The following is a 25871-nucleotide window of genomic DNA, read 5'->3' as shown; positions in this document are numbered from 1 at the left end:
TGAATGCAACTTTCGCTGAAGAAATGATGGACAAATGGCTCATTCGTATCTGTGCGCCATGCGCCCATGGAAGAGTCTGTACCCATGTGATCTCGCTTGTTGTGTGGGCCAAGGATCAGGAGAAATGCCAACAAGGCTTTGCAAAAGCGAATTATCAACAAGTTAGCGTCGAGGAGCTCGCCAATAACATAGAGATATAATCTAGAATCAAAGGGTCTTTTTTAAAAACAAGTCCATTGGATATGTATGGTTTTTTCTTAATTATACAATGTCACAAAAACTCGTACAAGATGCACTCGGATGGCCTTTTTGACGAGCCTGAGCATTAAAAGATCCAAGAATATCGAAATCCCCCCGCCACCTCCAAAGTTAACTGGCTCATCATCGGTTGGAACGCTCCCTAGTGCGTCGAACAGCCTGCTCGCGTCGCGCATAGTATCGCTCCTTCTCCTCCAGCGCGCGCCTATCCTCGTAAGCGGCGGCGTCCTGGACAGTCTTCTTTGCGTTGCCCCGCTCGGCGAAGCTGTTAAGCTTTCCCCGGACGCTGGACATGGTGTTCTTCATGTTGGTGATCGGGTTGCTGGTGTTGACATCGAGCTCGTCGGCAGCTGGCTTTGGAACCGTGGCCGTCGTTTGGATCTCCCTGGGGGCCTCCCATACAATCTTGTCGGTATTGACAACCTTTTCGGGCATGTTCAGCTGGTCAACCCCGAGGGCTTTGCCGACGGCCGGGCGGCTCAAGATCAGAGTCTGCGCGGCTTGCAGACCCGCGCTGGCGATGAAGTAGAGCTGAAGAGCGGCGTTCAACTTGAGGGAGACGAGGAAGGATATGGGAGTAAGGACGTATTGGACCGCTTTGAACATGGCCGTCTGAGACGCATCCGGCGACATCTTCATCGAGTGCTGGAGCATCACGTACATCATGCCCGCGGAAGCGAGGGGGAGTATGTAGAAAGGATCCGGCGAAGTCAAGTCCATAAGCCACATGAAGCCGCCGGTTTCGAAGCTGGGGACGGGAAGGTCGGCGCAGGCGCTGGTGACACGGAAAACACCGATACCGATGGGCATCTGGATCATTGGCAGAGCAATCTTCCACGTGCTGATACCCACAGCCCTCTGCAGCCTCTGAACGTCGGCACGTGCCGCCAAGAGCTCGGTGGTCGATGACGAGCCTCCAGACATCATCTGCGACATCTTGTCAAAGGCCGCCTTTCCTCGAGGGTCCTTCTTGAGGGCCTGAAGCTTCCTCTGCTGAACAAACGCGTCGATTGATGGCTTGAGGAGCATAAGCCTTGTGACGATTGCGTATCCCAGGATGGCAGCCCACCATGGCATACTACCCCAAACGTGCAAGTGTTCTATTCCCCACTGCGCCATGGAGCTGGGTCCCCAGCCAAAGTTGAGGCCCAACTCGCGAAGGTAGCCAATATGGTCCGAGGCGAGGTTGAGGTAGTGCGAACCATCGAGTACATCACCGACCGAGGCGGTTGCGCCGCTTGGGTCTATCGAGGAAGCAGGGTCGGCAGCGCCGCTCAAGTCGGTTGTTGGTTGGGATGCGGCGGCCGCCTCGGGGATAGGGGCGGCTTCTGCTGCGGCGGCGGGGGTCGATGATGATGCTGCAGACGAGGTCGCTGCTTCTGCAGTCTCGGGGAACTTGTCGCCGCCACTGAGGCCGCTGCTCCACGGCCAGAGGGAAAGGCTTCGAGCCTGCGGCGGTGCCCTCAGGTAATTTTGCGCCATCAGACCGGCGGCAGCGGCGCTGACACCAACTGTCCTCCTCCCACCAAGCAGGCCAATCGCCTGTGACGCTCTAAGCGTTTTTGAGCCTCCATTGGTGGTGCGGATAGCTGTGCCGAACTGCCTGGTGCTCGTAGGGGATTTCGATAGAGACTGCAGATGAGTGTCTTAGCAAAGTTTGTTCATAGATTACGGTGCTTCGGAAGCGTGCAAGTATTATAGCTCCTACCTTGACATCGAGCCTTTGCCTCGGCAGGCACCTAGATAATCCTCTGCTTGGAATCATTGTGTGGTGAGCATGGGCAATTTGCTCATGCCTTGGTGGGAAGCGGAAGATTCAATATCAAGAATTGAGCTGGACTTTAGGAAAGTTTTGGTCAATTGAACGCGACGGTTGTTACTGGGTGGAGACAGCAAATCTTGAGTGGGGCCATTGGCATTCTAACCAGCTTTGCCAGCTCAGGGTGCCTTTGTCTGCCAAGCAGCAAGCATGTCGCATCAGGCACTGAATTATAGCGGCAACAAGGCGCGTCTCCCCGTTTCTCTACAGATTCAACCCTGGACATTGCGCATAGGCATACCCCGAAAAAGAAATTCCGACAGGTTCAAGTATGCAGGTTGGATCTGGAATACACTTCGCAAGGCGGTTGCAAGTAATCACGGACTTGAAACTGGGCATGTCCTCTTGGCACAGACAAAATCATATCGTCAGGGTTTGTCCGTGAAGTTTTTGTTTCACCTAACGCAACCCTCGCGAAAAAACACACCCGGGCTCTTTAGCATGCAAATGGTTTCTCTATCATATGTGTCTTCTACTGCATTATCGGTATGGTAGTATGGGAATGGCCGAAACTGGTATGATATATGCAGACAGTAAACGTATATCCTCGAGATTGAACGGGTGAGTATGGTATATTGTAGGTGTTTGGTGTATATGACAATCACTCCAAGCTCGTCAGATCGTCCAGGCTAGTTGCCGGGCGTGGCCTGTCAATGACCTCAACACCGGGGCCTACAGAATGTCTTGTTCTCCTTGTCATGGGAAATACCTAGAGTCGAATAGTTAGTGAGAATGATCTTATAGCAAAGATGCCAAACCATCAAGGCCCTGACTGGGGCCAACAAATCCCTCTTCGACCTACTTTTGTCCCGCTCCAGCCTAGCCTAAAGGCGATTTCGTGTGCGAAAAGCTCGCCATAACCCATCATCATGCCATTGATGAAGGGAAGCAGCAGGTTTATGGCAGCACTCCTCACCAACGACCAAACTGTTGGGGGCTGGTACAGAATGACTGCAGGACTTCCGGATGAAGCAGGCGAGGTCGTGTTTTCTTCCCCGGCAGAGTAGTGTTCACTGTCGGAGCGTATCGTGACTCCGGATTCTGCCAAATGACTTGAGGTTTCGTCGGACGCCATGGTAGAGATATGCCTGGGCCTCAAAATAGCCCTTCGCTGAAGAATGGAACAGGAAGATCAGGCCAGAAGTTCGGAGGACACTCGGATGTTTGTAATTTACGGCTTCAATTGGCAGACCGTTCGGCGCTAGATGATGGAATGCGGCAGTGGTAGAGGCGTTCCACGGGTGGTCGCCGTCGTCGGTGTGGCGGTCGACGATTTTTTTGGTTCTCCGCAGATCCACGGCACTGGATTTGATGCAATGCAGTTAGTTAGTTGGTGACGCAGGAAAGCCCATTGGGACTGCACTGCCGCGTGAAGAGCTTCAGGCTGGTAAGAGTGGATTTCAGGTACCCCTGACCATGGTAACCTCACGGGATTGGCCAACAGTCCACTGTGACATAATCGCTGTGCGGGGCACCCCAATGATGCACTTACGCCCCACGCGTGTCGGAAGCTGCCTGGAAGCTTCAAGCTACGAGCGCACCTCATCATTGCTACGAACGACAGAAACCCCCTTCACTGAAACCGCAACATTTCAATCAATCAAAATATAGAACCGCCACTTCCCATCCCACCAAACTGCCCACTTCGATTTCCAGGCATCACGGCCACTCAGCCTCCTCCGATCTCCCTCAACCGACACGCATCATGGCGTCCAATACGTCGCATGAGGATGCCGTCAATCACTTTTCTGACTTGACCGGTGTTTCTGCAAACGAGGTTTGTCTACAAGAGAGGCTTGAATGGATATGAACAGGGACATGCTAACAATTTTCTACTTCAGGCCAAAACCTATCTCACAACCTATCACTGGGACATGGATCAAGCCCTCCAAGCTTTCTACGAGGATGAAGACGATGATACACCCGGAGCCCGCGCTATGCCAGCACCAGGCCAGGAAGACAGCTACACCGGTCCGAGGACGCTGGATGGACGTCCTGTTCCCTACTCATCGGGCGCCACTGCTTCATCATCGTCACAGGCCCCGAAGAAAAGCACTGGCGGCAGCAAGCTGAGGACATTGGGCGACCTATCTGGACAGGATGATGAAGACCATCAGGACGATGAGGCGAAGCGCCGGAGTCTGTTTGCTGGAGGAGAAAAATCAGGACTTGCAGTTCAGGACCCCAGTCAAGCCCCTCGAGATCTTGTCCGGGACATTATTGAGAAGGCTCGCCGGTATGTCACAGCGTTTGCTAGGCTTCCCCAGAGTGTTATTCTGAATGGTGCTAACATAATGTGCTATTAAGTAACGCCGAACGTGGAGGTCCTTCTTCTTCTGGTGGAGCTGCTCCCGAGGCACCAAGTCGATTCACTGGGTCTGGCCAGACCCTAGGCGGCGATGGCGTCCCGTCGCGTACCATCCCTGACCCTCGTGGCTCTCCTATCCCCCGTGAGACCAGCCAACCGCAACAGACCGTAGAGCGCACACTTCATATGTGGGAGGACGGCTTCAGCATCGAAGACGGCCCATTGCACAGGCTGGATGATCCCCGTAACACCCAGACGCTTAGGATGATCAACCAGGGTCGGGTTCCCCTGCACCTCATGAACATCAACTACGACGAGCAGGTGGATGTTAAGCTTGTCAAGCATGAGGAGAACTGGCACCAGCTTCCCCGCATCTACAGACCATTTGGAGGTGAAGGTCGGCGGTTGGGAAGTCCGGTTCCGGGCGATGGTAACACCGCGGTGTCAAGCTCTGCAACCACAACCCAAGCTCCCGCATCGAGCTCCAGCAACTCAGCATCAAACCCTACTACAAGCCTGGACGAGTCCCTGCCCATCCTAACGATCCGTATCCAGATGCCCAACGGCGCCAGGGTACCTGCCCGGTTCAATACGACGCAGACAGTGGGCGATGTCTATGAGTTTGTGCAAAACGCCCACCCTGAAACACTTACAAGGAATTGGGTACTTGCAACAACCTTCCCAAACAAGGAGCACATTGACTGCTCCACGGTGTTGGGTGAAATGAACGAGTTCAAGAGGGGCGGAACGGCAGTTGTCAAATGGGTCTAAAGGTGTACTGTGGAAATTATTGGGAGTTTTGGTATCAGTGGAAAAGTGCTGCAAATCAAGGCCTTTCAAAGCCTTGGGTTGGGCGCGGGGTTGTTAACGGGCTAGTTGTGCGACAGTCGCCTTGGGATTTGTCATTAGGGTATAGGGATACAGGCGTTGCTTCCAAGTCGATCAACCTCGGAGACCGGCAGATACTAGCTCGCGGGTAGATTTTGCATTCATTGACATGACTTGCCATGCCGTCGATCGTTTGAAGGTACTATTATGCAGCGTAATGCTTAGATTCATGCATATCACCAAAACAAATGGTAAATAATAAGGATCAAGTGGATGAAGAAATCAAGTCTGCGTATTAAATACAATGGGTATCAGAAAATCTCTGTCTGCCTTGTTGCTCCAACATCCTAGGCCCGTGATCAAAGGAAAATCATAACAAATTATTATGAAGCAGTGTGCAGTCAATACACTTGCGATGGCTGTTATATCTCACCCTTCGCCATTTCCTGCAGTGATCCCAACAGAGCTACCCCCTAAAGCATTTTGCGAGGCTGCAGCAGCAGCCGCCGCCGCTTTAGCAGCATTGGTAGGGTTGTCTAGTGCCTCAAACAGGCGGGCGGCGATGCGGACGTTGAGCTTTGCGGCGTTGAAGCGAGCCTCTCCTGGCGGTAGGCAGCACAGTATGTATGTGTTTGTGGTGAACTTTGTGATGAAGAGGGCGAAGCCGGTGCCAACCTTGAGGTCAAAGTCACGGAACTGCTCCGAGTTGCGCGGGGTGCCCGTGTACTTTGATAAACTAGACTTGAAGGCCTTGAGAATGTTGCTCAGGCGCTCCTGACGGTCCTGGAAGGGGTTGAGGGCACCGACCTCGGAGACCCAGGACGAGACAACGAGGAACGAGGTGCGCTCAAACAGCTGGATCTCCTCGGCCTCGATCAGGGCGCCGAGCTTCTCAAGGTGCTCCTCGATCAGGGACAAGCTGGGGATCAGGTCATGGATGATCTCGGACCAGGCCTTATACAGCGACTGGTCCCAGATGCTGGTGGCGAAGGGGGTCAGGTCGGCCTGGCCGCCAGGGCCGCCGTGCATGAACTCTTCGGTGCGATGGCGGACCAGGTTGACGCGCTCAACAAAGACGGCCTCCTTCGTCTGGTTGGGGATCAGGTCCATTTTGTGGATGAGGATGAAGATCTTGGCCCCCGACGAGTACTGCATCAGGGCCGAGAGGATGGTGACGTAGGTGGCCATGTCGCGGTCAACGTCGCGTGACTCGATGTCAAAGACGTAGATCATGACGCCGACGTTGCTGAAGACATGCTGACGCTGCTGGGAGAGGTAATTCTCCATGAAGGCCTCCTGGCCACCGCAGTCCCAGAGGTTGAGCTGTAGGTTGCCGAGGAACTTGACGTGAGATAAGTCGATATCAATAGTAGCGCCTCTGGTTGGTGACGGTTAGCATTTGATTCCATTTTTTGATATTTAATTTTCAGGACTATCTTTAGTAATAGTGCAGGGCGATAAGTGAAGCCGGGTATGTCAAGGAGAATGTGCGGATATGAATGTTGACAGGTAGCTCTTACAGCCTCCGCGTGTCCTTGGCCAAATAATTGCTGAATATTATGGAGCGCATGCTCGACTTGCCCGAGCCACTCTTGCCCATCAGTAGGATCTTTTTCTTCTTGAGCTTCTGGCTCTTTGTATCGGGGGCCCTAGCCCCGAGGCCCCCCGGCACGGTGGCGGCACCGGCACCGGCACCGGCAGACATGATTGTGACGAGATTCCTTTTTAGTTTGCTGAACCTGGAGATGAGGCACACGAGTTCGGCGCACGGCAATTGAGTGACCTCAGGCTTCGCGAAGTTGTTGCTTGCTTGAGATGCGGGTGAGGTAAGCGGGGTTCGGACCCACCCTCACGACTCATGTAGTGTTTGTTGTTGGCGATTGCGCTAAATGTTCGCCCTGTTTTGAGACAAGATTCTTATTTTACCTGCTGAACCAGTAATCATCAGTTCATCACTAGCTCTAGCTCCTTCAGTGGAGTGTTTTGGCAGTTCTCTTGCAAACGGTTCGAGCAACGTAAACAGAACAACCTTGTCTGTCATTGCTGGAGTCAATTTTATGAATTGGCATCTTCGTACGTCTCCTGCGTCTGACTGGATGGATAAAATTTGCCGAACGGAATACAGGTTGTGGCGCAGGTGTGGCAACTATCGACTACAAATGTGGCGCTAGCAACACACATCACGATCCCTGAGATAAATCTTCTGGGTTAATATTTTGATTTTTTTCCTATGTCATTTGCTACAGGTGCTTTGTTTGTATTGATGGCATTATGGTTCCATTTGGCTATAATGGAGTCACCAAAGTCGGGCCACCGACATCACAGCATCGATTCTTACTCAGCAAGCGAGCTTCAGACCAACATAACAGTAACAGGAAACCAATAACTACAACACGGGATACAGCTTTTTTCTTCTTGGCTGCTTTTTTATTGACTCCGCCGTCTTGCAAACAATATGCACAAAGTCAAGTTTTTCGCATATGAGTCTTTCCAGGAGAAACCGATAGGGTTAGCGAGGCAGATCGTTGAGCGCCGACCTCCGTCCGCTTCTATCGAGGAATTTGTGCACAATCCAGCGGTCTCGAATAGTCCATACACAATGCTTTCTTCTTGTGTCTTCTTGATATTAGTCGCATGTTTTGTTTGTCCATATTTGGTTCGGTCTGACAGCAGAGACCGACAAGTTGTCACTTCTTTCGAACTCCCGAGGACAATGGCGTTCACATGAATCACAGAGACAAAAGCACTGTTAGTCCACGCAGAATCAATTGCAAGATGCTCCTCGTCAGTCAGAATTGAGCGTCTGTATAAGAGCCAATACTTCACTTTTGGTCGGGCAGGAACTGGCCATGTGTTCGCCATCCTCCCTTTTTGCACACACATCGAGGGTTCTTGACAAAAAAACCGAAACTGTATCGTAAGCTTTATTTGAGCTGTCCCAAAACCCGGTCATACCTCGCAAACCGCGCCCTCTACCCAAGATGCGTTCTTATAATCTTATCACAGCTTTACTCACCACAGCCCAAGCCCATATGTACTTGCAAAAGCCCGCAGCACTTTCGTACAAGGGAAATCCAAACACTCTAGAGAAGGATATCGACTATAGCATAACCTCTCCACTTAGCGGCGCAGGAGCCTTCCCCTGCAAAGGTGCGACAAAGCTGCTCGGCACCCCATCTGGGGCAAGCGTGGCTACATGGCAAGCGGGAAGCAATCAGGAGATGGTAATCGTGGGGGGCGCACGGCATAACGGAGGCAGTTGCCAAGCTTCGCTTTCGTATGATGGGGGTAGGTCATGGAGGGTCATCCACTCTTGGGTGGGAGACTGTCCGCCTGCGTCCGGCAGTGCCCTTATTTTCAAGGTCCCCTCGGACGCCCCGTCTGGTGATAACGTCCTTTTCGCCTGGTCTTGGATCAACCACACGGGCAACAGAGAGTTTTATATGAACTGTGCCGTCATCAACATTCAAGGTGGCGGTGGTGGCGAGCCAGTGGCCTTCAACTCTCGCCCCGAACTTTTGGTAGTTAACCTTGGCAATGGCTGCACGGCCAAAGAAGGCATCGATGTCGACTTTCCCAACCCTGGCCCCGGTGTCTCACGGGCAGGCAATTCGGCGGCCCCACCATCTGGAAACTGCGGGCCGTCGGGGCCGAAGCGACCGGCACAAGGAGGCGATGGAAATCCTCCGGTGTCGGATCAAGGGCAGCCCTCTGGCAGTGCGCCCTCTACGTCGCCTGAAACTGGCTCCGGTTCGAGTGGCGGCAAGGGTGACCAAGCTACACCAGGAGTAGGTCAGTATCCGGGACCGCCTCAGGGGCAAAGTGCTGGATCCGCTGGTTATACTCCCGGTAACGATTGGCCAGTAGACTTCAACCCATGGGGTGATGCAAGCGAGCTGAGCATTAGCGCGGTGCTATCATATGGACTGCCTGCACTTGCTGCGGCTGTTGGGGTTTTCTAGGATTCTTCTAGTGTAATCAATGATGTATAGGTTCAAAGGTCAATATTTTAATTAAAAGCGGTTCTCTAGGACTATTGATGATAGTCATAAACAAAAGAGAGAAAAAAAGGATCTTGTTTCGTTTTGACTGCCTCTGAGTTGTTAGGTTTGGTAGTATGAATGATTGACTGCAGTTATCGACAACTCGAGGGCAATCCGCCATTAATATTTTCTATTTCATGCTCTCAGGTTAAACCTTGGTTTTTTATCTTAAAAAAAAAAACATCCAGAATATTGATTACCCGGGTTCGGGGAGCACTTTGAACGTACAACGATTTGTACAAAACATGTCATTTTAGCAGTTCCGCTCGACAAAAAACAGGAAGGATATCGGGGGTTTTATGTACCTAGGTACCTAGGTAGATACACCGATCATCTGCATCAAACGTACAAAGTAAGTGCGCCTTTAGTTCTGGCTCCCGAGTTAATTTAGCCCCTCAAACGTCAAGGACGTCTGATCAGAAGTAACCAAAAACAAGGTCACGAATTCACTCGGATAACCGGGAAATTAGCGGGAAGCTAGCAGAAGCGGAGATGCTTGGCCAAGTTTTCTGGATGGCTAACTAATCCATGTCACGTGGACTCGCGAAACCTCCCCCGTGTTTCGTCAACCAACAGCCCCGCCTACCGTGTCGCCAAGAACAAAACCCAAACATGCTCAGTTGGTGACGAGCAACGCATGCCCATTGTTCGATGGAGCACGTGAACAGACTCCGGCTCAAAGCACGAGAGTATTGTGTGTCATCAACGAATTTTCTGGCCATTCGTCTCAATTGATCCCTTGAGGAGGGAAATGACTGTACCTGCGATTGATTTACTTAGTTGTGCCTCTGTCATTTCACAGCATCCTCCGTGACCGAACCGAGACTACACGATTGACAATGCTTTGCTGAATATCAACATGGCCGCGAACAATAAACCCATTCCATCATTATATACGGTCTACATACTCAGATCCACCGTACGACATGCGTCCCTCTATATCGGATCCACCCCAAACCCTCCCCGACGCCTAAAGCAGCACAATGGAGAGGCAAAGGGTGGCGCGGCGCGAACATGTCGCCCAAGTCTCCGGCCATGGGAAATGGTAGGCCTCGTTTCAGGCTTTCCCAGCTTGGTAGGAGCTTTAAAGTTTGAGTAGGTCCGGTCTTCATTTTTACGCCCGTACCATACCGACTAAAGGGCTAATGATATCCTTTCTCACGCTCCATCAGATGGGCACTCACAAACCCACATATATCTTTACATATTCCCTTCGAATCCCGCATCAGCGTTACGTCGGGTCGGAAACGCAACGGCATGCCGAAAAGGCCACGGTCGAGCCTGAACTCGATACTTCAAAACGTACACCTGCTTCTCCGCGTCGCCAGCTTCTCGCGCTGGCCTCTGAAGCTTCACTTCTTCGCTCCGGAGGTTTACGACGCGTGGAAGAAGCTTCTTGTCACTATTTCTTCTTCATCTACTACAAGCAGTGCTGTGCCACTGCGGGCATCCCTAGATGTACTGACAGATTTTGGACCGAAGGCAGCTGCAGTGCAAAGCGAGAAGCAAAAGGAAAGCGAGTTACCATCAGAAGACAAGGTTGACACAGATGATGACTTGGTTACAAGGCCCTGGGGGATACACGCTTTACCGCTAGAGTACGAAGATTTCAAGGACTATGTTTCCAAGGGCCGTTCTGTTTTTGGGTTCGAACGAGAGGGAAAGTGCGTCATCTGCGACGAGACACTTGACGACGAATCCCAGAAGGGACTTTTGGCGCTGTGCAGCAATGATGACTGCGAGGGTGTTGGGCACCTGACTTGCTGGAGCCAGCGTTTCCTTCAAGAAAAAGAGAGCAGCGGAGCGGCGGGATTTGAGGAAATAGTGCCGATACAGGGTACTTGTCCCTGCTGTGGGGGGATGGTCAAATGGGGAGATATGATGAAGGAGCTTACTCTAAGAACAAGAGGTCAGAAGGAGGTGGATAAAATCTTGAAGCCAAAGCGGAAACCGAGGAAGCCTGCTGAAGCAAGACCGGAGATCGAGGAACACTGTCCTACAATCTCCGACGAGGGAATAGTGACGATATTTTGATTAAAATATTTTGATACCAGCCTACCTGAGTTTTTGGATAGCTTTGTGGGGCCAATATCGATTCTGGAGACTGTGAAGCTGGCCGACCAAGTGACCGTACCATCCAGTTGGAGATTTTGTTGTGCTACAAGCTTATGAAAAACTCTTACTTTGCGAAGGGGTTTCCATATCAGCGTGGAGCTTTTCATGCGCGAAGTAGGTAGGAGTGACGTTGTGATGCAAATCACATGATGGGACGAATCGGGAGCTCATCAAGGCTCACGCGTCACGGCCCGTGGAGATGGATCTTGATGTGGGGTACGCCTTGGTCCACAGCTGTCGACCCCTAAAGTGATTGGATAGTGCTCCAACCCCTGCAAATATCATATCAAAATGCCCTTGCCCATCAGCGAAGGTAGGTCAAGAAGAGGATAAACAGTCATGCATTCTTGCAACCGTCGAGACAGATCGATGAAATTTTTTTTACGGTCGTAGATTCGCAGCCTTTTGAAGAAAGGATGTTCTACTAATTACTTTCTTTCAAACATTGAATTAAGATCCATCATGTTAGTGCAAGCGGCCATAGAAGGAAAGCCGACCAGACTAATAGGGGGTCAAGATTCTGGTCTCTTGTACAGTCGGCGCACACATGCACGGCCCACAAGAGAATCTGACCATTTTCTTTCTTTTTCAGTCACCGCACGCCACCCATTTGGTTGCTAATTGGGGCAATATCGCATATGAAAAGGGTGGGGACCCAGGTCACAAATCCCGCGATGAAATGAATTCGCACAACCAGGAGCTCATCATTTTTGTTTCTTGTGAACTTGAAAGTCGAATTGGCAGTTGGATGCGCTGATTTCAAACAAAATCATGGACACAAGAGGATTGTAAGAAACCCGAAAAATACCGAACAGACTATTCTGCGCTCCATTTCTAGGGATGTATGTATATTGCAAGGACATTGATTACGCGGTGCGGTAGGCACGAGGCACCGAGCCCGATACACTGAGGGACGACCGCATCGTCTTGACGTTGACTAGATACATGCCAGGGTGCTTGTGGTTAGTCTAGAACTAGACCCGATCCCCCGCTTAGGACCTAAATCGACCTATGGTGGGCTTCTTCCAAGACCCACCCAGCCACCCATGCACCCTGTGCGGCACTCCCGAACTCTCTCTCTCCATGTACGAAGACGGTAGGCTCGCTCCATGGCAAACTTTGACATGCTCAATATGCGAGGTTATTTATACCTTATGAAAGGAAATAAGTTGCATGCATTGCAAAAGCATGCCACAATTGCTGCAATTCCATCACCATGAGGATTACTGATGTAAGATTTCATGCAGTGAATGTTATGGGATGAGATGAGTGCATCTTTTGCTGCCCGTGTGTTATCTTGTATTTGTGATTCACGGTTGGCCGTCTCGTCTGACAGGGAGGCTCCGCTTCCAGAAAGATGTCGCAGCTGGACCCAACCGGGCCCCGGCGTTCCTTCCAACCTCAGCTCTCACTAATTCTCTCCTGCTTTGCCCATCTCATATCAACCCGACGCACCCATGCCACAATAAATTTCTACGACAACAGCCCCGGAACAATCCGCCTTGGGATCCCAGTGATAATGGCCAAACCCCAGACAATTACTTTGAGAGTCTGAGATTGTCCCAATACGAAAAGCAACCAAAAATTAAAACTGGTCTGAATCCCGACTGCTGTATACCTATTTTGGTGATCGGCCCCTGGAAGCTAGTTATCTGTTTGGTGTGTTCCTGGTGTCATTTTGTGGAGCACCTACATGTCTTCCTAGTCGTCCACTTAGACTTTGTTCCCTCAAGTTGTTTCGATCTCCCTTTCCAAGGTGCACACGCACCTGACCCTCGATTTCCTCCTTAAAACCACACCAACCCACCTCAGCCTGGCATCGGCTCCGTGAGCCGCCATCCACCTTTTGCAATCCCCGATTGCCAGCTGCAAACAAACACCCAACTTCATACAACCCGTCCCGCATATATAACCGGGTTACGATATCAATAAATAGGTCATGCGACGAACAGGAATCTGAACTCCGTCCATCTCACATACGACCTTGTTTCTTCCGCATCTCGCCATCGATGGCCTTGTTGGCAGCCTATACTCGCCCAGAAACCCGCGAATTCTCCCGATCGGCAACCGACTACCATCCAGATACCCAGCGCATAAGTTTGTAGGGCAACCACGCGATATCGCTTCATATGGCGCCCGGCAACTTGAACGCGGGCGCCGGCGGGGGCCCTGCGAGCGCGAATGCCAGCTCTAGGGCGTCACCGGCCACCAACAACAACTCGAACCCGAAAGCGTCGATGCACGGTATGCCAGTCAATTCGAACGGCTATCATCCTCCGAAAGGTCAACAGCTACCGCTCAGTTCAATGACGAGCCCCCCACTCGACTTGGACTCGGTAGAGAGACGAGGGCAGCCCACAGCTGCCCGGGAGCCCCTCAAGCGTAGGGAGCGTTTGAATGGAGTCGAGGAGGCCCCGACATATTATCCGACCGCCGAAGAGTTCAAGGAACCTATGGCATACATGCGCAAAATTGCACCCGAGGCTCGCAAATATGGCATCTGCAAGATCGTACCGCCCGATACCTGGAACCCACCTTTTGCGATCGATACGCAGGTGAGTGAACAGTCAACCCGCGACTATTGGAGCGCCGGAACGCGCGGATCCCACCATGGGCGATTGTAGTTCGTCACTTATTAATGCTTTAACTGTAGAAATTCCATTTCCGTACCCGCAAACAGGAGCTGAACTCAGTCGAAGGAAGTAAGTGCAAGAAAACCACAGCCGGCTGTGGGTGCATTAGCACACATCACTAGAAGGACAATCGCTAAATTATCTGCGCCGTACAGGTACGCGAGTAAACATGAACTACGTCGATGCACTGGTTAAATTTCACAATCAAAATGGCAAGGAGATTCGACTCCCATATGTCGACAAGAAGCCGCTTGATCTGTATAAACTCAAGAAAGCTGTCGAGAATCGCGGAGGCTTTGACAAAGTGTGCAAGTCCAAGAAGTGGGCAGAAATCGGACGAGATCTTGGTTACAGCGGCAAGATCATGTCGTCGCTGTCAACATCTCTGAAAAACTCGTACCAAAAATTCCTCTGCCCTTATGAGGAATACCTTCGCGCTGCCAGGCCTGGTGTTCACCAACAACTGGAGCTTGAATACGGCGGACCATTGACACCAAGCCCAGCTCCTAGTCCGATGAAAAAGTCAAATATTAATACACCCGCCAGTGCAAGGGCTGGATCGCCGACGAGACAAGCATCAGATGCGCTACAGGCAACAGTCAATGGAAAATCCACTACGACCAAGGACAGTGTCAACTCGACCAAATCGGCGCCTTCACCCGCCTCGCAACCTGCGTCTGGGTTCACATCGATAAACTCGGGTGGCTTCAAGGCAGTAAATTCTGGTGGTTTTACTAGTGTCAACAGGACCCCTTTGCCCACTGGCGATTCCACAACCTCTACGCCTGTTAAGTCTCTAGCCGGGGCAGCGTCCGCGAAAAACACCCCCGAGTATCGATCTTCGGCACTCGGGGCTGCCAATGCGCTCAAGCGCCAACTCAGCTGCGATAGCCTAGATTCGAGGAACGAGAACGGCGACTCCAAGGAAGATGCGGATGGCAACAGCCGAAGGAGTAAGCGCATTAAGAAGGGTATGTTATATTTTCCCTTTATTTTCTGCCATTCTCCTCCCTTTTCACTCAAGGAGTGTTTGCATTGGGCGATTCTTGGGTTGCACAATCGTGCCGGTCTCGTGACACAGCAGCAAAAGCCGCAGCTTCTTGTCCCTGCCATGGTCGCTAGTGATTGGCATGTTTTCAGACGGCAGTGCATTCACACGGGTTTGAATTGGGCCTTTACCGTCTGGCCTTTCGTTTCTCCCTTTGCCGAGACGTTAATGATTGCCCGGTCGGCGGAGTTGGTCATGAATTAGTTTGCGGATCAAACCGGCTAACAATGTATGCTTACTCGTAGAGAATGTTCCGACCGTAGCTGGGTCACATATGACACTGTTTCGACCGTCGTTACCACGATTCCCGAAAGACGACTCCACCCCGTCCCCTGAGGTAAGTTGGCGTACCAATGCTTCTGAAACATGATTCGTTTTCTCACGCAGCATGTTTATGTATAACGTTTACATTGAACTACGACTAACAAATTATTCAGAAATGTCATCTGTGCGCAAGGGGCAAAGAGACTGGTTTTATCGTGGTGTGTGAAAGTTGCGACTATGGATACCATGGCATGTGCCTCGACCCGCCCCTCAAGACAAAGCCAGATACGGAATGGAACTGCCCAAGGTGCTTGGTCGGGGACGGCAGGTTTGGATTCGAGGAGGGCGGTCTTTACTCCCTGAAGCAGTTTCAGGAGAGGGCTGCAGACTTCAAGCAGTCCTACTTTGAAAAGAAGATGCCAGTGGATCCTCAACTCAACTGCCACCGACCGGTCACCGAGGACGATGTCGAGCGTGAGTTTTGGAGGCTGGTGTCCAGCATAGAAGAAACGGTGGAGGTCGAATACGGTGCCGACATTCACTGCACAACACACGGCTCTGGCTTCCCCACGGCAGAAAAGAATCCAGACGATCCCTATTCTACGGACCCATGGAACCTCAACATACTCCCACTACATCCCGAAAGCCTTTTCCGGTACATTAAGAGCGACATTTCGGGAATGACTGTTCCTTGGGTGTATGTTGGCATGATATTCTCGACCTTCTGCTGGCACAACGAGGATCACTACTCGTACTCTGCCAACTACCAGCATTTTGGCGCCACCAAGACGTGGTATGGAATTCCGGGTGAAGATGCCGAAAAGTTCGAGGCCGCGATGCGGGAGGCAATTCCTGAGCTATTTGCGACACAGCCGGACCTACTTTTCCAGCTGGTGACACTGCTGCCACCAGAACAGCTTAAAAAGGCGGGCGTCCGGGTTTATGCCATCGACCAACGGGCAGGGCAATTTGTCATAACCTTCCCGCAAGCATATCACGCTGGTTTCAACCACGGTTTCAACTTTAATGAAGCGGTCAACTTTGCGCCGAGCGACTGGGAGCCTTTTGGTCTTGCCGGGGTCGAAAGGCTGCAGCAGTTCAGGAGACAGCCATGTTTCTCGCATGACGAACTTTTATGGACCGCAGCCGAGGGGATCGCATCTGGAGGCTTGACGATACAAACGGCGAAGTGGCTTGCTCCAGCGCTCGAAAGGATTCACAGCCGTGAGTTAGCACAGAGGCAAGCTTTCGTCACAAAGCACAAGGACTTAGCGCAGCACAGTTGCGCAATAACTGGTGGCGAGGACTCATCTTGTCTTCTCTCTTTCAAGGTCGAGGATGAGGATGTGCCAGAGGAGGAGTACCAGTGTGGCTACTGCAAGGTGTACACATATCTGTCCCGGTTTAAATGCCTCAAGTCCGGACAGGTCCTCTGTCTGTTACACGCAGGGCACCATGCGTGCTGCGACGCACCAGAGCAAAACCGCCTTCTGGGAGACCAACACGTTATACTATACCGGAAAGCTGAAGACATCATCGCCGCTACGTACAAAAAGGTTGCAGACAAGGCCAGCGTTCCTGAAGCCTGGGAAGAGAAATACGACAAGATTCTAAGTGAGGAAGCCACTCCGTCACTCAAGTCTCTGAGAAATCTGCTTAACGAGGGCGAAAAAATACCATTTAACCTCCCGTCATTAGCTATGCTAAAGACATTCGTCGAACGATGCAACCGCTGGGTTGAGGACGCTGCAAACTACACAGCGCGAAAGCAACAGAACAGGCGCAAGACTGACAAATCCTGGCGCGCATCCATCGGCAAAGCCAGTGACATCCAGGAACCAAAAGACCGAGAGGTGCGAAGCGTAAGCCACATGTACAAACTCATGACAGAGGCAGAGCAGCTTGGCTTCGATTGTCCCGAGATTTCACAGCTACAAGAGCGCGCCGAGGCAATTAAAGTGTTCCAAGAAAACGCACAACGAGTTTTGGAACATAGCTCCACATCTACGCAGTCTATTGATACTGTGGAAGAGCTCTTGGAGGAGGGCCACAGCTTCAATGTGGACATTCCCGAGGTCGAAAAGCTATCGCACGTGCTTGATCAGCTTAAATGGAGCCAGAAAGCACGCCAGAAGCGTGGGACCTTCATCAGCCTGAATGAGGTCAAGGAGCTTATCGAAGAGGGCAACAGGCTTGGGATTAGAAGCTATAATGACCACATGGTTCACTACAACGACCAACTAAACGCTGGTGAACAATGGGAGCGCAAAGCACAAGAGATCATCAATGCAGACGCAATTCACTACGCGCAGCTCGAAGCACTTTCTCAGCAAGCAACGGTCAACGCCCTGCCGGTATCTCAGGCGACCCTTGCAGAAGTCGATCGCATCCTCTTTAAGCAACGAGAAGCCCTCGGGCAGATCCAGGACCTTAATGCAAGATGCCGCAATGCTGATCACAGGAAGCGGCCAATGTACGCTGAAGTGTGCGAAATCATGAAAAAGGTAGAAGAACTGCAGCACAAGCCGAACGGAACCCCGGAGCTCGAAAAGGAGCAGCGTCGACATGAGGACTGGATGCGCAAAGGAAAGAAACTATTCGGGAAGACCAACGCCCCGCTGCACATCCTCAAAAGTCATCTGGAGTACGTCCTGGAGCGTAATTCGGACTGCTTTGATATTGGCCATGATAAACCCCGAGTTCCGGCTGAACCAGCGTCGCGGGAGCCTAGCCCTGACGCGGAGCCTAAACTTCATCGTTGGGAAGATCCCCGGTTCCGTGAGGTTTTCTGCATTTGTCGCCGCACGGAGGCTGGAATGATGATCGAGTGCGAGCTCTGCCATGAATGGTAAGTGTAATTTTCTTGACAACCAAAAATCATGATCCACAAAGCTAACATGTCTGCAGGTATCACGGTAAATGTCTCAAGGTGGCACGGGGGAAGATCAGGGAAGACGACAAATACACCTGCCCGATATGCGATTGGCGTGTTCCGATTCCACGCGATGCTTCGCGGCCGAACCTTGAAGACCTACTTTCATGGTATGACGAGATACCCGGCCTCCCCTTCCAACCGGAAGAGGAGGGTGTGCTCAAACAGATCATCGATAACGCACAAGACTTCAGGAATCACATTGGTCCCTATTGCAACAATCCCATGGCGACAGCTTCCGAAGTTGAAACGCAGAGGTTCTATCTACGGAAGCTGGAAGGAGCTGAAATCTTACTGGCATACGAAACTAACTTCTTCCGAAGAGAGCTGCATAAGTGGAGCCCAGTCGCTCCGCAGCCGCCTCCCATGGTGGAAGTCTCAAAGAGCACGAGAAAACCAAGGCCTACAAAGCTCCAAAAGCTCTTCACACAGTACGGTGTTGATAACGTAGATGATCTACCCGAGAGTGTACGTGGCAAGGCCAACAGCCTGAAACGCAAGGCTCTCAACGCGGAGGCGGCGGCGGCGGCAGCGGCGGCAGTTTCAACCACTGGGACCAACACAACCAGTCTATCTCCGGCCATGCAAACACCTGGAAGTGCGCATCGATTTGGAGGAGATCGGAGCTATTACTCTGGCCCTTCATCGTCCCAGCCGTCAACTCCAGGTTTGCCTATGGCTGGTAGCACACACGGGCATGCCTCACGTCCATCCGAACCTGGTCAAAGTCCGAGCCTTGTTCATAGGCAGCCTGGGGAATCTCCTCTCAACAGAGCAGACCCGCTCGGTATAAACGGCTCTATACACCCCGGGCTCTTGGGAACAGAACCCGCGCAACCAGGGCCTAGGTTGATGATGGGGGACGCGGGTTCATCGACATCGTCGCATGCGCTGGAGGAGCGGATTCTAAATGGTCAAATCGACGAAGCGACGCTGCAGAACGAGAAGCCCAAAATTTTGGAGATACTCGGCCGAACAGAGGCAGGACGACGACAGGCTGAGCAGCTTTATGGCCACGCCGTTTGGGGAGGCGCAGTTGGTGCAGCGGAAAGCAGCGAAGAAGGCAAAGACGGAGGAGTTGAAGTTGAGCGCATGTTCACTGACCTAGTTAACCATGAAGATGTGACGGCAGAGACGCTTGAAAGCGAGCGCAACGGGATGGATGCCCTTCTTGATGGCGAGTAAGATGTTACAAGCAGAAAGGTTCTTGGAGCAAAAGTGGTGTTGCAAATGTGGCAGCCATTGTAGGTTTGCGACCTTTTCGTGGCTTAGTACGAAGTTTGGGAGTACCATGCCGGCGTTCTGGGAGGTAACGGAGGATACTTTGCAGAGCGAGTTTGTTGTTTTCCTTTCTGTTTCTTGCACCAAACATGGACGCACGGGACCATTCTAAAGAACACTGGGAGTTTAGCATGAGGAGTCTTTTTTTTGGTTTATGGCTTGAGGCATGCTCTGCACGGGGGATTCTACTTGGCGCGATGTCTTGGCAACTTCATCACTGGTCTGGAGTTTTGAGGTAATGGTGTGGTCTGGCTTGATGTTCTTTGTAACTGTACAACAACGGGGGAACAACTTTCTCATTTAGTTCCTTTGATTCCATTTTATCCTCTCTATTCTGTTCAACTAGTTTTAGAGCGGGAGTTACTCCATTTTTTATTTTACCGGAGCACATAAAGCTGGAACGGCCAATTTGCTTTCATTTTGGAAGGGTTTGAAAGATGGTTGGCGCAGAGATAGCGAGGTAGTCGACGATAGCATTTGGCTCAATTGAACCTTGCCAAAAAAAAAAAAAAAAAAATACAACCAACTGAATTGGATGTGATGCAGAAGAATATCTGTCAGCTACGAAGCATTGGATCCTTGACTTTGGCTTGTTCACTTGTAGCATATATGACTTATGTGGGGCTGCCATATACATTGAGTGGCGCGCACCGCGCGTAAGCTTCGTGGTGATTTTGGCGCGCCCAAATAATGCAACGAACCACACCTCTCCAGCGGTCATCTCTCTGACCAACGATTCGCACATGAAGGCAATTTGAGTTGGACCGTCACTCCAAGCTAAACTGCAAACCAATAAAAGATTTTAAAAATCCCGCTTCACTTGACCTTGATCAATCAATCGCTTCCGATCAATCACCGTACAAGCTCGATCTTCAAGCATCAACAACCCTCGTTAGCATCTAGAAGCCATCCCCGCATCGCGACAAATAAGGCAACAGAGTAGGGCTACAATTATTTTTCATGATGGCGAGCGCCCCAGCTGCTGCCGCGACCGCAGGAGCAGGACAGGCCGCTAGCGGCGCAGCGGCGCGGGTCGAAGACAATGCGCCCAAGCTGTTGTGGAACACGGAAAACGTCAAGGACGTGGCCGAGTCGGTCGGGATTCCCAACATCAACGACGACGCGGTCCGGTGCCTGGCGCAGGATGTGGAATACCGCATAGGACAGGTGCTTGTCGAGGCCCTGCGCTTCATGCGGGCGGCCAACAGGACGACCCTGACGGTGCAGGACACGTCGCAGGCCTTCAAGGTCCTCGACGTGGAGCCGCTGTACGGGTACGACTCGACGAGGCCGCTGCGCTACGGCGAGGCGAGCTTGGGTCCGGGACAGCCTCTCTTCTACATTGACGACGAGGAGGTCGACTTTGAGAAGCTGATCAATGCGCCTTTGCCCAAAGTGCCGAGGGATATGAGCTTTACTGGTGAGTCTACACCCTGAAGATACAGTGGGGTTGCTCATGACCATCGATGTGTAATGCCGTACTAACCTACTGTATTGTTTCTTTAGCTCACTGGCTTGCCGTAGAGGGCGTCCAACCATCAATTCCACAGAACCCAACAACAGCAGAGTCGAGGGCACAAGAGCTGATACCCAAGGGCCCCGGTGCCAACCCCGCCCTCAATGCTCTTGCGGGCAACGACAACCTTGCTTTCCACCCCGCTGTTAAGCAAATCATTAGCAAGGAGCTGGTTCTCTACTTTGACAAGATCCAAGCTGCAGTCCTGGATGACACCCCAGACGAAGAAGTCGTGCGTCTGCGCAATGCGGCTCTCGCTTCGGTCAGGAACGACCCAGGTCTGCATCAGCTGGTTCCATATTTTGCCAACTTCATCGCCAACCAGGTTACACATCGCCTGGATGACACCTTTACCGTACGGCAGATGATGGAGCTGACGGCGGCGCTGGTTGACAACTCGAACCTGTTCCTGGATCCTTATGCCGGTCCGCTGTCAGCACCGGTACTGACGGCACTCATGAGCCGCAAGATCGGCGCTAGCACAAGCACGAGCAAGCAGGAGGAGGGCAGTGGCAGCGGAAACAGCAGCAGTGTCAACCGAGAGGCGCTGCGCGAACAGTTTCTGCTTCGCGAGTTCGCCGCTAGCTTGCTCGGCAAGATAGCAATAAAGTACACGCGCGCTAACCGCCACCTCCGGTCCAAGCTGACTCGCACGTGCCTCAAGTACCTGCTGGACCCAACGAAGCCGGCACCGGTCCTGTTCGGTGCCCTGAACGGTCTCGCGGCTGCGGGAGGGCCGGAGGCCTTCCGGATCCTCGTCCTGCCCAACCTGCGCGAATTCGATACGGGCATGCTGCAGCCTCTACAGGAAAAGGCAGCCAACGCGGCAGGGGCGGCGGGCACCGTGGCGCAGATCGAGTTCGAGGCGTTGGTGGGCGCCATCGTCAAGGCAATCATGTCACTGGTCGAGCACGACCCGGCCGTGCCGAATGGCGTCAATGGGGGTACGTCGGAGAGCGAGAGCGCGGAGCTGGTCGAGTTCCTGGGCCCGATCGTCGGTAGGAGGATTGCAGACAAGGGAGACCACAAGCTGGTGAGGGTTGTGCTTGCGGCGAGGAATATCGAATAGCCTCGAGGCAACACTTGCAGCTTTTACAGTATTGATGATTGTTGGCCTACGTGGCATGGTTTTTGCGCATGGGCCTGGGTATCATTCTAGAGGGACTACTCTATATTTGGGCGCGCATTTTTTCTTTCTTAGGAGCAACGGAGTTGGGGCAAGGGAAACGGAATATTTCTTTTTGATTGCATCCTTTAATACCAAAATCACTCTGCACATTGTGGTAAACGCTTAGAGAAGATATAACTGCACATATGGCAATGAATATCTTCAGGGCTGCCAACTTGGTCTACACCATCGTGTGATGTTTGGACCACAACCACGTGCAATTAGAAACGCCGTACATATTTATTGAAACTGAGTTACACAAGACCCAATGAGCCTAACCACCCAGGGTCTTTTTCATCCAACACGCCGCCGCTCTCCATCTCTTGACGTCTCCCCTGTCAATACTTTTCAGCTCAGTAGACGTCCACAGCCCTGATCTTCCCTCTCACCCCTCAAAACACTTCCCCCCCCCCCCCCGAACCAGCTACCCTCCCTCACAGGAAGGCAGCCAAGCCAGCAGCCGACAGGATGCCGGTGACCCACAGAACGTTGGTTGTCTTTGCGATCGTTGGCTTGTTGAAGCCGAGGGCGAAGTCCCAGACCAGGTGGCGGACGCCGGCGATGGCGTGCTGGGTGAAGGGCCAGGCGATGAGGAACTTGAGACCTCCCTTGGCGAAAGCGGGCCAGGCGGCGACGGCGGCGGCCATGCTGGTGGTCTCGAGGTGCCAGCCGGTCAGCGGGGCGACGAGGTAGGCGGCGCCAAAGACGTACAGGCCGCCAGTCAGGAGGGATCCCGTGATACGCTGCCAGACGGAGCCGCTCAGCCACGTCTGTCGGTAGTCGTAAATCTGGAGGTGCGGCGACACGGGCCGCTTGAGGCGCTGCTCGGCCAGGAGGCGGTCGGCATCGCTGTGGGAGAGCTTTTCTGTTGATACGGGGCTGTTGATGGGTGTAATATATTGGTTGTCAGCTTCCTGGGAGTGTTCGCGGAGGGTGAATGTTCGAGCCAACGGGCGTGGCTTGTCGTCCTGCAAGGGGGTTCAAGTTTAGGTTACACATACCGTGCTTGTGAGCTTGCGAGAGCCAACCTGGGGATCTGCTGGGTGAAGGAGACGGGGTTGCGAAGAGCAGCTAGATGATTGGGTTAGCCCGACTGCTTCCGGCCTGAATTGGCGCGTGTGAGAGCCCCGGAGGAGGGTTTCTCACCTCGGCGCATGGCCATGAGGCCGACCCTTTGGGTGTTCATTTTGGCGGGTTTTGGGAAGCTGGCTGGCACGAGTTTGCCTGTAAGATCGGTTGGAGCTGCAAATCGGCAGATGTCACGAAGTTTTGGGAAGCTTTGGATCCTTGATTGCGACTTTTCGGCGGGATTGATTATAGGTTTCGACGTCCAAGGTCGTTTGCGTCAAAGTTCGCGGTTTGGCGACGACGCACTTGATTCGGCTCTGGTTCCTGGTATCTGCCGCTCCTCGGCTGGAGACGACGGACATGTGGGTCTTTTCTGGCCAATCACGGATGTTCTATTTCATCGGCTCGCATCGATGGAATCGAAGGAGCTCATGAGGCACGTGATGACAGCTTCGAGCAGATGGTCCGTGCAGGAAAAGCTCCACCAGTTCTGTTTATGAAGCTCGTTGCAGAAATTCCTTCTCTGTCTCTGGACTTGTGATTTTCCTCTCCAGATAGAAATGGGCGTTCTGCCGCTACGCACAACGGATCGAGAATTCCTCTCGACGTGAGTCGTGTAATACGTGGCAAGGCGATTTTCGTCGACGAACGTCCAGAGATTAATATCATGGGAAGGATCCGTCGTTAATCTCAGTCGCTGGCTAATCAATCCAGTGCCTGTTTCATTTAGAGATCTACAAAACTACCAAAAATGCTCGCAATGGTATTTTTTCGCTGCACTGCTAGTCCTCTGTCTCGATCCAGAACGCTAAGATATACTTGTCGTCGCACTTGTTCGGCTCTTGCCTAGTCGCAACATGATTTGTTTGCCTCTCTCATGTGAAGCGGAAACAGCGCATGCAACTTGTCGTGACAAATCACGGATGGGCTAATATGTGCAGTAGAATATGCCATCCGCATGTCAGCCGCCTGAGCTCTTTCTCTGGCTGTTTTCTAGGGATCACTGCGTTCTTGGATGGCTTGATTCCGCAGTGTCGTGAACCTCGACAGCTTTACCCGGTTGGCTTCGAAGCATGGACGCTGCTGCTGAGCAGCAGTAACGCAACACAAAGCGGATCACCGACAGGCGATAGTTCGCCTGGGGTTTCCTCAGAGTTGACTTTCCACATGTCGATGCTCGACTGGGCCTGTCACTGGGTGTACAGGCATTCTCGCCTCGTCCTGTCTGTTCGAGGGGTGGGATAGGCTTGAACACTCACTCGTGTTGACCTTTCGGTATGACAAAGCCGACAGTAGACGGTTGCACAAGTGTGAAATGGATAGATTACTTTGTAGAGGGCAATCTTCTTTTCGAACAGTTACCATCTGGTGCCTCGACAGTAGTGTCCATCGCCAGGTGGCTCACAAACCAAGACAAAAACGGCAAATACCGTCGACAACAAGAGTCAAAGAGTCTATGCATATCTCAACAGACTGCGGCTGTGGCCTCGAAACCACAACTACAACGACGACGAGCACCACAACCTCGACAGCATGGCCTCCACCTGCCAATTCTCCAGTAACCAGCTCAGTAAGGTACGGCACTGGGATAACAACGAGTACAACAAGCCGGTCTTCAGTCGTGGATCCCACGGTAACTGTGGCCTTCGTCGGCTCTGACCAAGTCTCTGGCGATGTTCCTTCAGGGATGGCTCCCTACTCGAGAGATGCGTGGATCATTTCGGGGACTGTGCTTGGGGTCGTTATTCTTCTCGTGACCTTGGTCTTGTGTGCACGCTCACGCAACAAGAAGAGCCTGCACGAGGGATCTCCGGTCCCGACACGACGGGTTAGATTCGGTCGGCGGGATTCTGATACTTCAATCGTAGATTCTTTATGAGATGGAAAAGGTTGACAAGGTAAGGGAATGGGTATCACTTTGATACGTATACCATGGCCCTTGCCGGTTTTTCACGGTTGTCCTGTGGTTGTTCTTGTGTTGGCAAGAACCAGCTCTTGGTCACCGAGAGACACTCGAGGCTGATGTATTTAAGCCAAAAAGCTGATCCCTCAGGTTTTGCAGGGGGAATGGGTTCTAACCCTTCAAGGAAGCAACACATCCCGAAGTTTTTATGTCTTGTCTTTTGAAGTTTCAGACGTCTCTCATCATGCCAGCGATAGGTGACGCTGATCACCGTCCAGGAAACTCAACAACGCATATTTTCGCTGATCAACAAGCACCACCAACCCCAAAGGTCACGATCGAGACTGTTGCTGACGGATATTCCAGTGGTGTCGATCAAGGTGGCGATATTGATACGGGGGCCATTGCGGGCATCGCAGTAGGCTCGGTTGTTGCTTTCCTGTTGTTCTTTGGACTAGTCTGGTCTTGCGGCAGAGCTTTACGACGCTATGCGCGAGATGTTTTCTAACCGTTGGCTTTTTACTTTTGATACGTGGGTTGTTTGAAGCGATTAATTATAAACCCTTTGCTTACCATCAGCTCACTATCCCCTATCTGTCTCCCACATGAGTCTTTATCTGCTAAACCGAGCTGTTGTTTCATTCGCTGCATCCCTCATACACTGTTGGTTTTCTCCTAAAACGGTCC

The 25871-nt window shown here is 52.1% G+C and overlaps 9 protein-coding genes across 9 annotated transcripts; 5 read left to right on the top strand and 4 right to left on the bottom strand.

Annotated features, from left to right (window-relative positions):
- Positions 1-176: 176 nt before the first annotated feature.
- Positions 177-2124, bottom strand: MGG_04884 (mitochondrial export translocase Oxa1). The gene is made up of 2 exons (XM_003712317.1): positions 1967-2124; positions 177-1890 (listed from the first exon to the last, which is right to left on the bottom strand). The coding sequence occupies exons 1-2, from the start codon at positions 2021-2023 to the stop codon at positions 382-384; spliced, it is 1566 nt and encodes a 521-aa protein (XP_003712365.1). The 5' UTR covers positions 2024-2124; the 3' UTR covers positions 177-381.
- A 272-nt stretch (positions 2125-2396) lies between these two features.
- On the bottom strand, positions 2397-3427 carry MGG_04883 (mitochondrial import protein 1). The gene is made up of 2 exons (XM_003712316.1): positions 2880-3427; positions 2397-2786 (listed from the first exon to the last, which is right to left on the bottom strand). The coding sequence occupies exons 1-2, from the start codon at positions 3150-3152 to the stop codon at positions 2679-2681; spliced, it is 381 nt and encodes a 126-aa protein (XP_003712364.1). The 5' UTR covers positions 3153-3427; the 3' UTR covers positions 2397-2678.
- Positions 3428-3588: 161 nt separating this feature from the next.
- Positions 3589-5524, top strand: MGG_04882 (uncharacterized protein). Its single transcript, XM_003712315.1, has 3 exons — positions 3589-3854; positions 3919-4313; positions 4385-5524. The coding sequence occupies exons 1-3, from the start codon at positions 3783-3785 to the stop codon at positions 5154-5156; spliced, it is 1239 nt and encodes a 412-aa protein (XP_003712363.1). The 5' UTR covers positions 3589-3782; the 3' UTR covers positions 5157-5524.
- On the bottom strand, positions 5362-7270 carry MGG_04881 (GTP-binding protein GTR1). The gene is made up of 2 exons (XM_003712314.1): positions 6734-7270; positions 5362-6591 (listed from the first exon to the last, which is right to left on the bottom strand). Exons 1-2 carry the CDS (start codon positions 6916-6918, stop codon positions 5643-5645), a joined length of 1134 nt encoding a protein of 377 aa, XP_003712362.1. The 5' UTR covers positions 6919-7270; the 3' UTR covers positions 5362-5642.
- A 573-nt stretch (positions 7271-7843) lies between these two features.
- MGG_04880 (uncharacterized protein) lies at positions 7844-9175 on the top strand (the record flags this gene model as incomplete). Its single annotated transcript, XM_003712313.1, has 1 exon — positions 7844-9175. The coding sequence occupies exon 1, from the start codon at positions 8195-8197 to the stop codon at positions 9173-9175; it is 981 nt and encodes a 326-aa protein (XP_003712361.1). The 5' UTR covers positions 7844-8194.
- A 681-nt stretch (positions 9176-9856) lies between these two features.
- On the top strand, positions 9857-11375 carry MGG_04879 (uncharacterized protein). The gene is made up of 2 exons (XM_003712312.1): positions 9857-10351; positions 10429-11375. The coding sequence occupies exons 1-2, from the start codon at positions 10116-10118 to the stop codon at positions 11288-11290; spliced, it is 1098 nt and encodes a 365-aa protein (XP_003712360.1). The 5' UTR covers positions 9857-10115; the 3' UTR covers positions 11291-11375.
- A 1412-nt stretch (positions 11376-12787) lies between these two features.
- MGG_04878 (Lid2 complex component lid2) lies at positions 12788-20148 on the top strand. Its single transcript, XM_003712311.1, has 6 exons — positions 12788-13926; positions 14025-14073; positions 14160-14975; positions 15298-15389; positions 15490-18164; positions 18224-20148. The coding sequence occupies exons 1-6, from the start codon at positions 13501-13503 to the stop codon at positions 19431-19433; spliced, it is 5268 nt and encodes a 1755-aa protein (XP_003712359.1). The 5' UTR covers positions 12788-13500; the 3' UTR covers positions 19434-20148.
- A 3-nt stretch (positions 20149-20151) lies between these two features.
- MGG_04877 (transcription initiation factor TFIID subunit 6) lies at positions 20152-22526 on the top strand. The gene is made up of 2 exons (XM_003712310.1): positions 20152-20949; positions 21036-22526. Exons 1-2 carry the CDS (start codon positions 20490-20492, stop codon positions 22112-22114), a joined length of 1539 nt encoding a protein of 512 aa, XP_003712358.1. The 5' UTR covers positions 20152-20489; the 3' UTR covers positions 22115-22526.
- MGG_04876 (succinate dehydrogenase cytochrome B subunit) lies at positions 22261-23629 on the bottom strand. The gene is made up of 3 exons (XM_003712309.1): positions 23360-23629; positions 23215-23284; positions 22261-23092 (listed from the first exon to the last, which is right to left on the bottom strand). The coding sequence occupies exons 1-3, from the start codon at positions 23397-23399 to the stop codon at positions 22648-22650; spliced, it is 555 nt and encodes a 184-aa protein (XP_003712357.1). The 5' UTR covers positions 23400-23629; the 3' UTR covers positions 22261-22647.
- Between the last annotated feature and the right edge of the window lie 2242 nt (positions 23630-25871).

Source organism: Pyricularia oryzae, chromosome 3 (assembly GCF_000002495.2).
Source record: "Pyricularia oryzae 70-15 chromosome 3, whole genome shotgun sequence".
NCBI classification, from domain to species: Eukaryota; Fungi; Ascomycota; class Sordariomycetes; order Magnaporthales; family Pyriculariaceae; genus Pyricularia; species Pyricularia oryzae.
Note: the sequence above shows the minus strand (reverse complement) of the source record. Positions and strands in the feature narration are given on the sequence as shown.

Bases quoted from the DNA above. Each gene is read 5' to 3' on its own strand.
- MGG_04884 (XM_003712317.1), bottom strand. From the start codon at position 2,023: ATGATTCCAAGCAGAGGATTATCTAGGTGCCTGCCGAGGCAAAGGCTC. The intron at 1,891-1,966 runs GTAGGAGCTATA...ACTCATCTGCAG, and splicing joins GGCAAAGGCTCGATGTCAAG to TCTCTATCGAAATCCCCTAC.
- MGG_04883 (XM_003712316.1), bottom strand. From the start codon at position 3,152: ATGGCGTCCGACGAAACCTCAAGTCATTTGGCAGAATCCGGAGTCACG. The intron at 2,787-2,879 runs GTAGGTCGAAGA...ATTCGACTCTAG, and splicing joins TAGGCTGGAGCGGGACAAAA to GTATTTCCCATGACAAGGAG.
- MGG_04882 (XM_003712315.1), top strand. From the start codon at position 3,783: ATGGCGTCCAATACGTCGCATGAGGATGCCGTCAATCACTTTTCTGAC. The intron at 3,855-3,918 runs GTTTGTCTACAA...TTTCTACTTCAG, and splicing joins CCGGTGTTTCTGCAAACGAG to GCCAAAACCTATCTCACAAC. The intron at 4,314-4,384 runs GTATGTCACAGC...TGTGCTATTAAG, and splicing joins ATTATTGAGAAGGCTCGCCG to TAACGCCGAACGTGGAGGTC.
- MGG_04881 (XM_003712314.1), bottom strand. From the start codon at position 6,918: ATGTCTGCCGGTGCCGGTGCCGGTGCCGCCACCGTGCCGGGGGGCCTC. The intron at 6,592-6,733 runs GTAAGAGCTACC...GTCACCAACCAG, and splicing joins GCCAAGGACACGCGGAGGCT to AGGCGCTACTATTGATATCG.
- MGG_04879 (XM_003712312.1), top strand. From the start codon at position 10,116: ATGGCCGCGAACAATAAACCCATTCCATCATTATATACGGTCTACATA. The intron at 10,352-10,428 runs GTAGGTCCGGTC...ACGCTCCATCAG, and splicing joins GTAGGAGCTTTAAAGTTTGA to ATGGGCACTCACAAACCCAC.
- MGG_04878 (XM_003712311.1), top strand. From the start codon at position 13,501: ATGGCGCCCGGCAACTTGAACGCGGGCGCCGGCGGGGGCCCTGCGAGC. The intron at 15,390-15,489 runs GTAAGTTGGCGT...CAAATTATTCAG, and splicing joins ACTCCACCCCGTCCCCTGAG to AAATGTCATCTGTGCGCAAG. The intron at 18,165-18,223 runs GTAAGTGTAATT...ACATGTCTGCAG, and splicing joins TGCGAGCTCTGCCATGAATG to GTATCACGGTAAATGTCTCA.
- MGG_04877 (XM_003712310.1), top strand. From the start codon at position 20,490: ATGATGGCGAGCGCCCCAGCTGCTGCCGCGACCGCAGGAGCAGGACAG. The intron at 20,950-21,035 runs GTGAGTCTACAC...TTGTTTCTTTAG, and splicing joins GAGGGATATGAGCTTTACTG to CTCACTGGCTTGCCGTAGAG.
- MGG_04876 (XM_003712309.1), bottom strand. From the start codon at position 23,399: ATGAACACCCAAAGGGTCGGCCTCATGGCCATGCGCCGAG. The intron at 23,285-23,359 runs GTGAGAAACCCT...CCAATCATCTAG, and splicing joins CCTCATGGCCATGCGCCGAG to CTGCTCTTCGCAACCCCGTC. The intron at 23,093-23,214 runs GTATGTGTAACC...ACCCATCAACAG, and splicing joins CTCGCAAGCTCACAAGCACG to CCCCGTATCAACAGAAAAGC.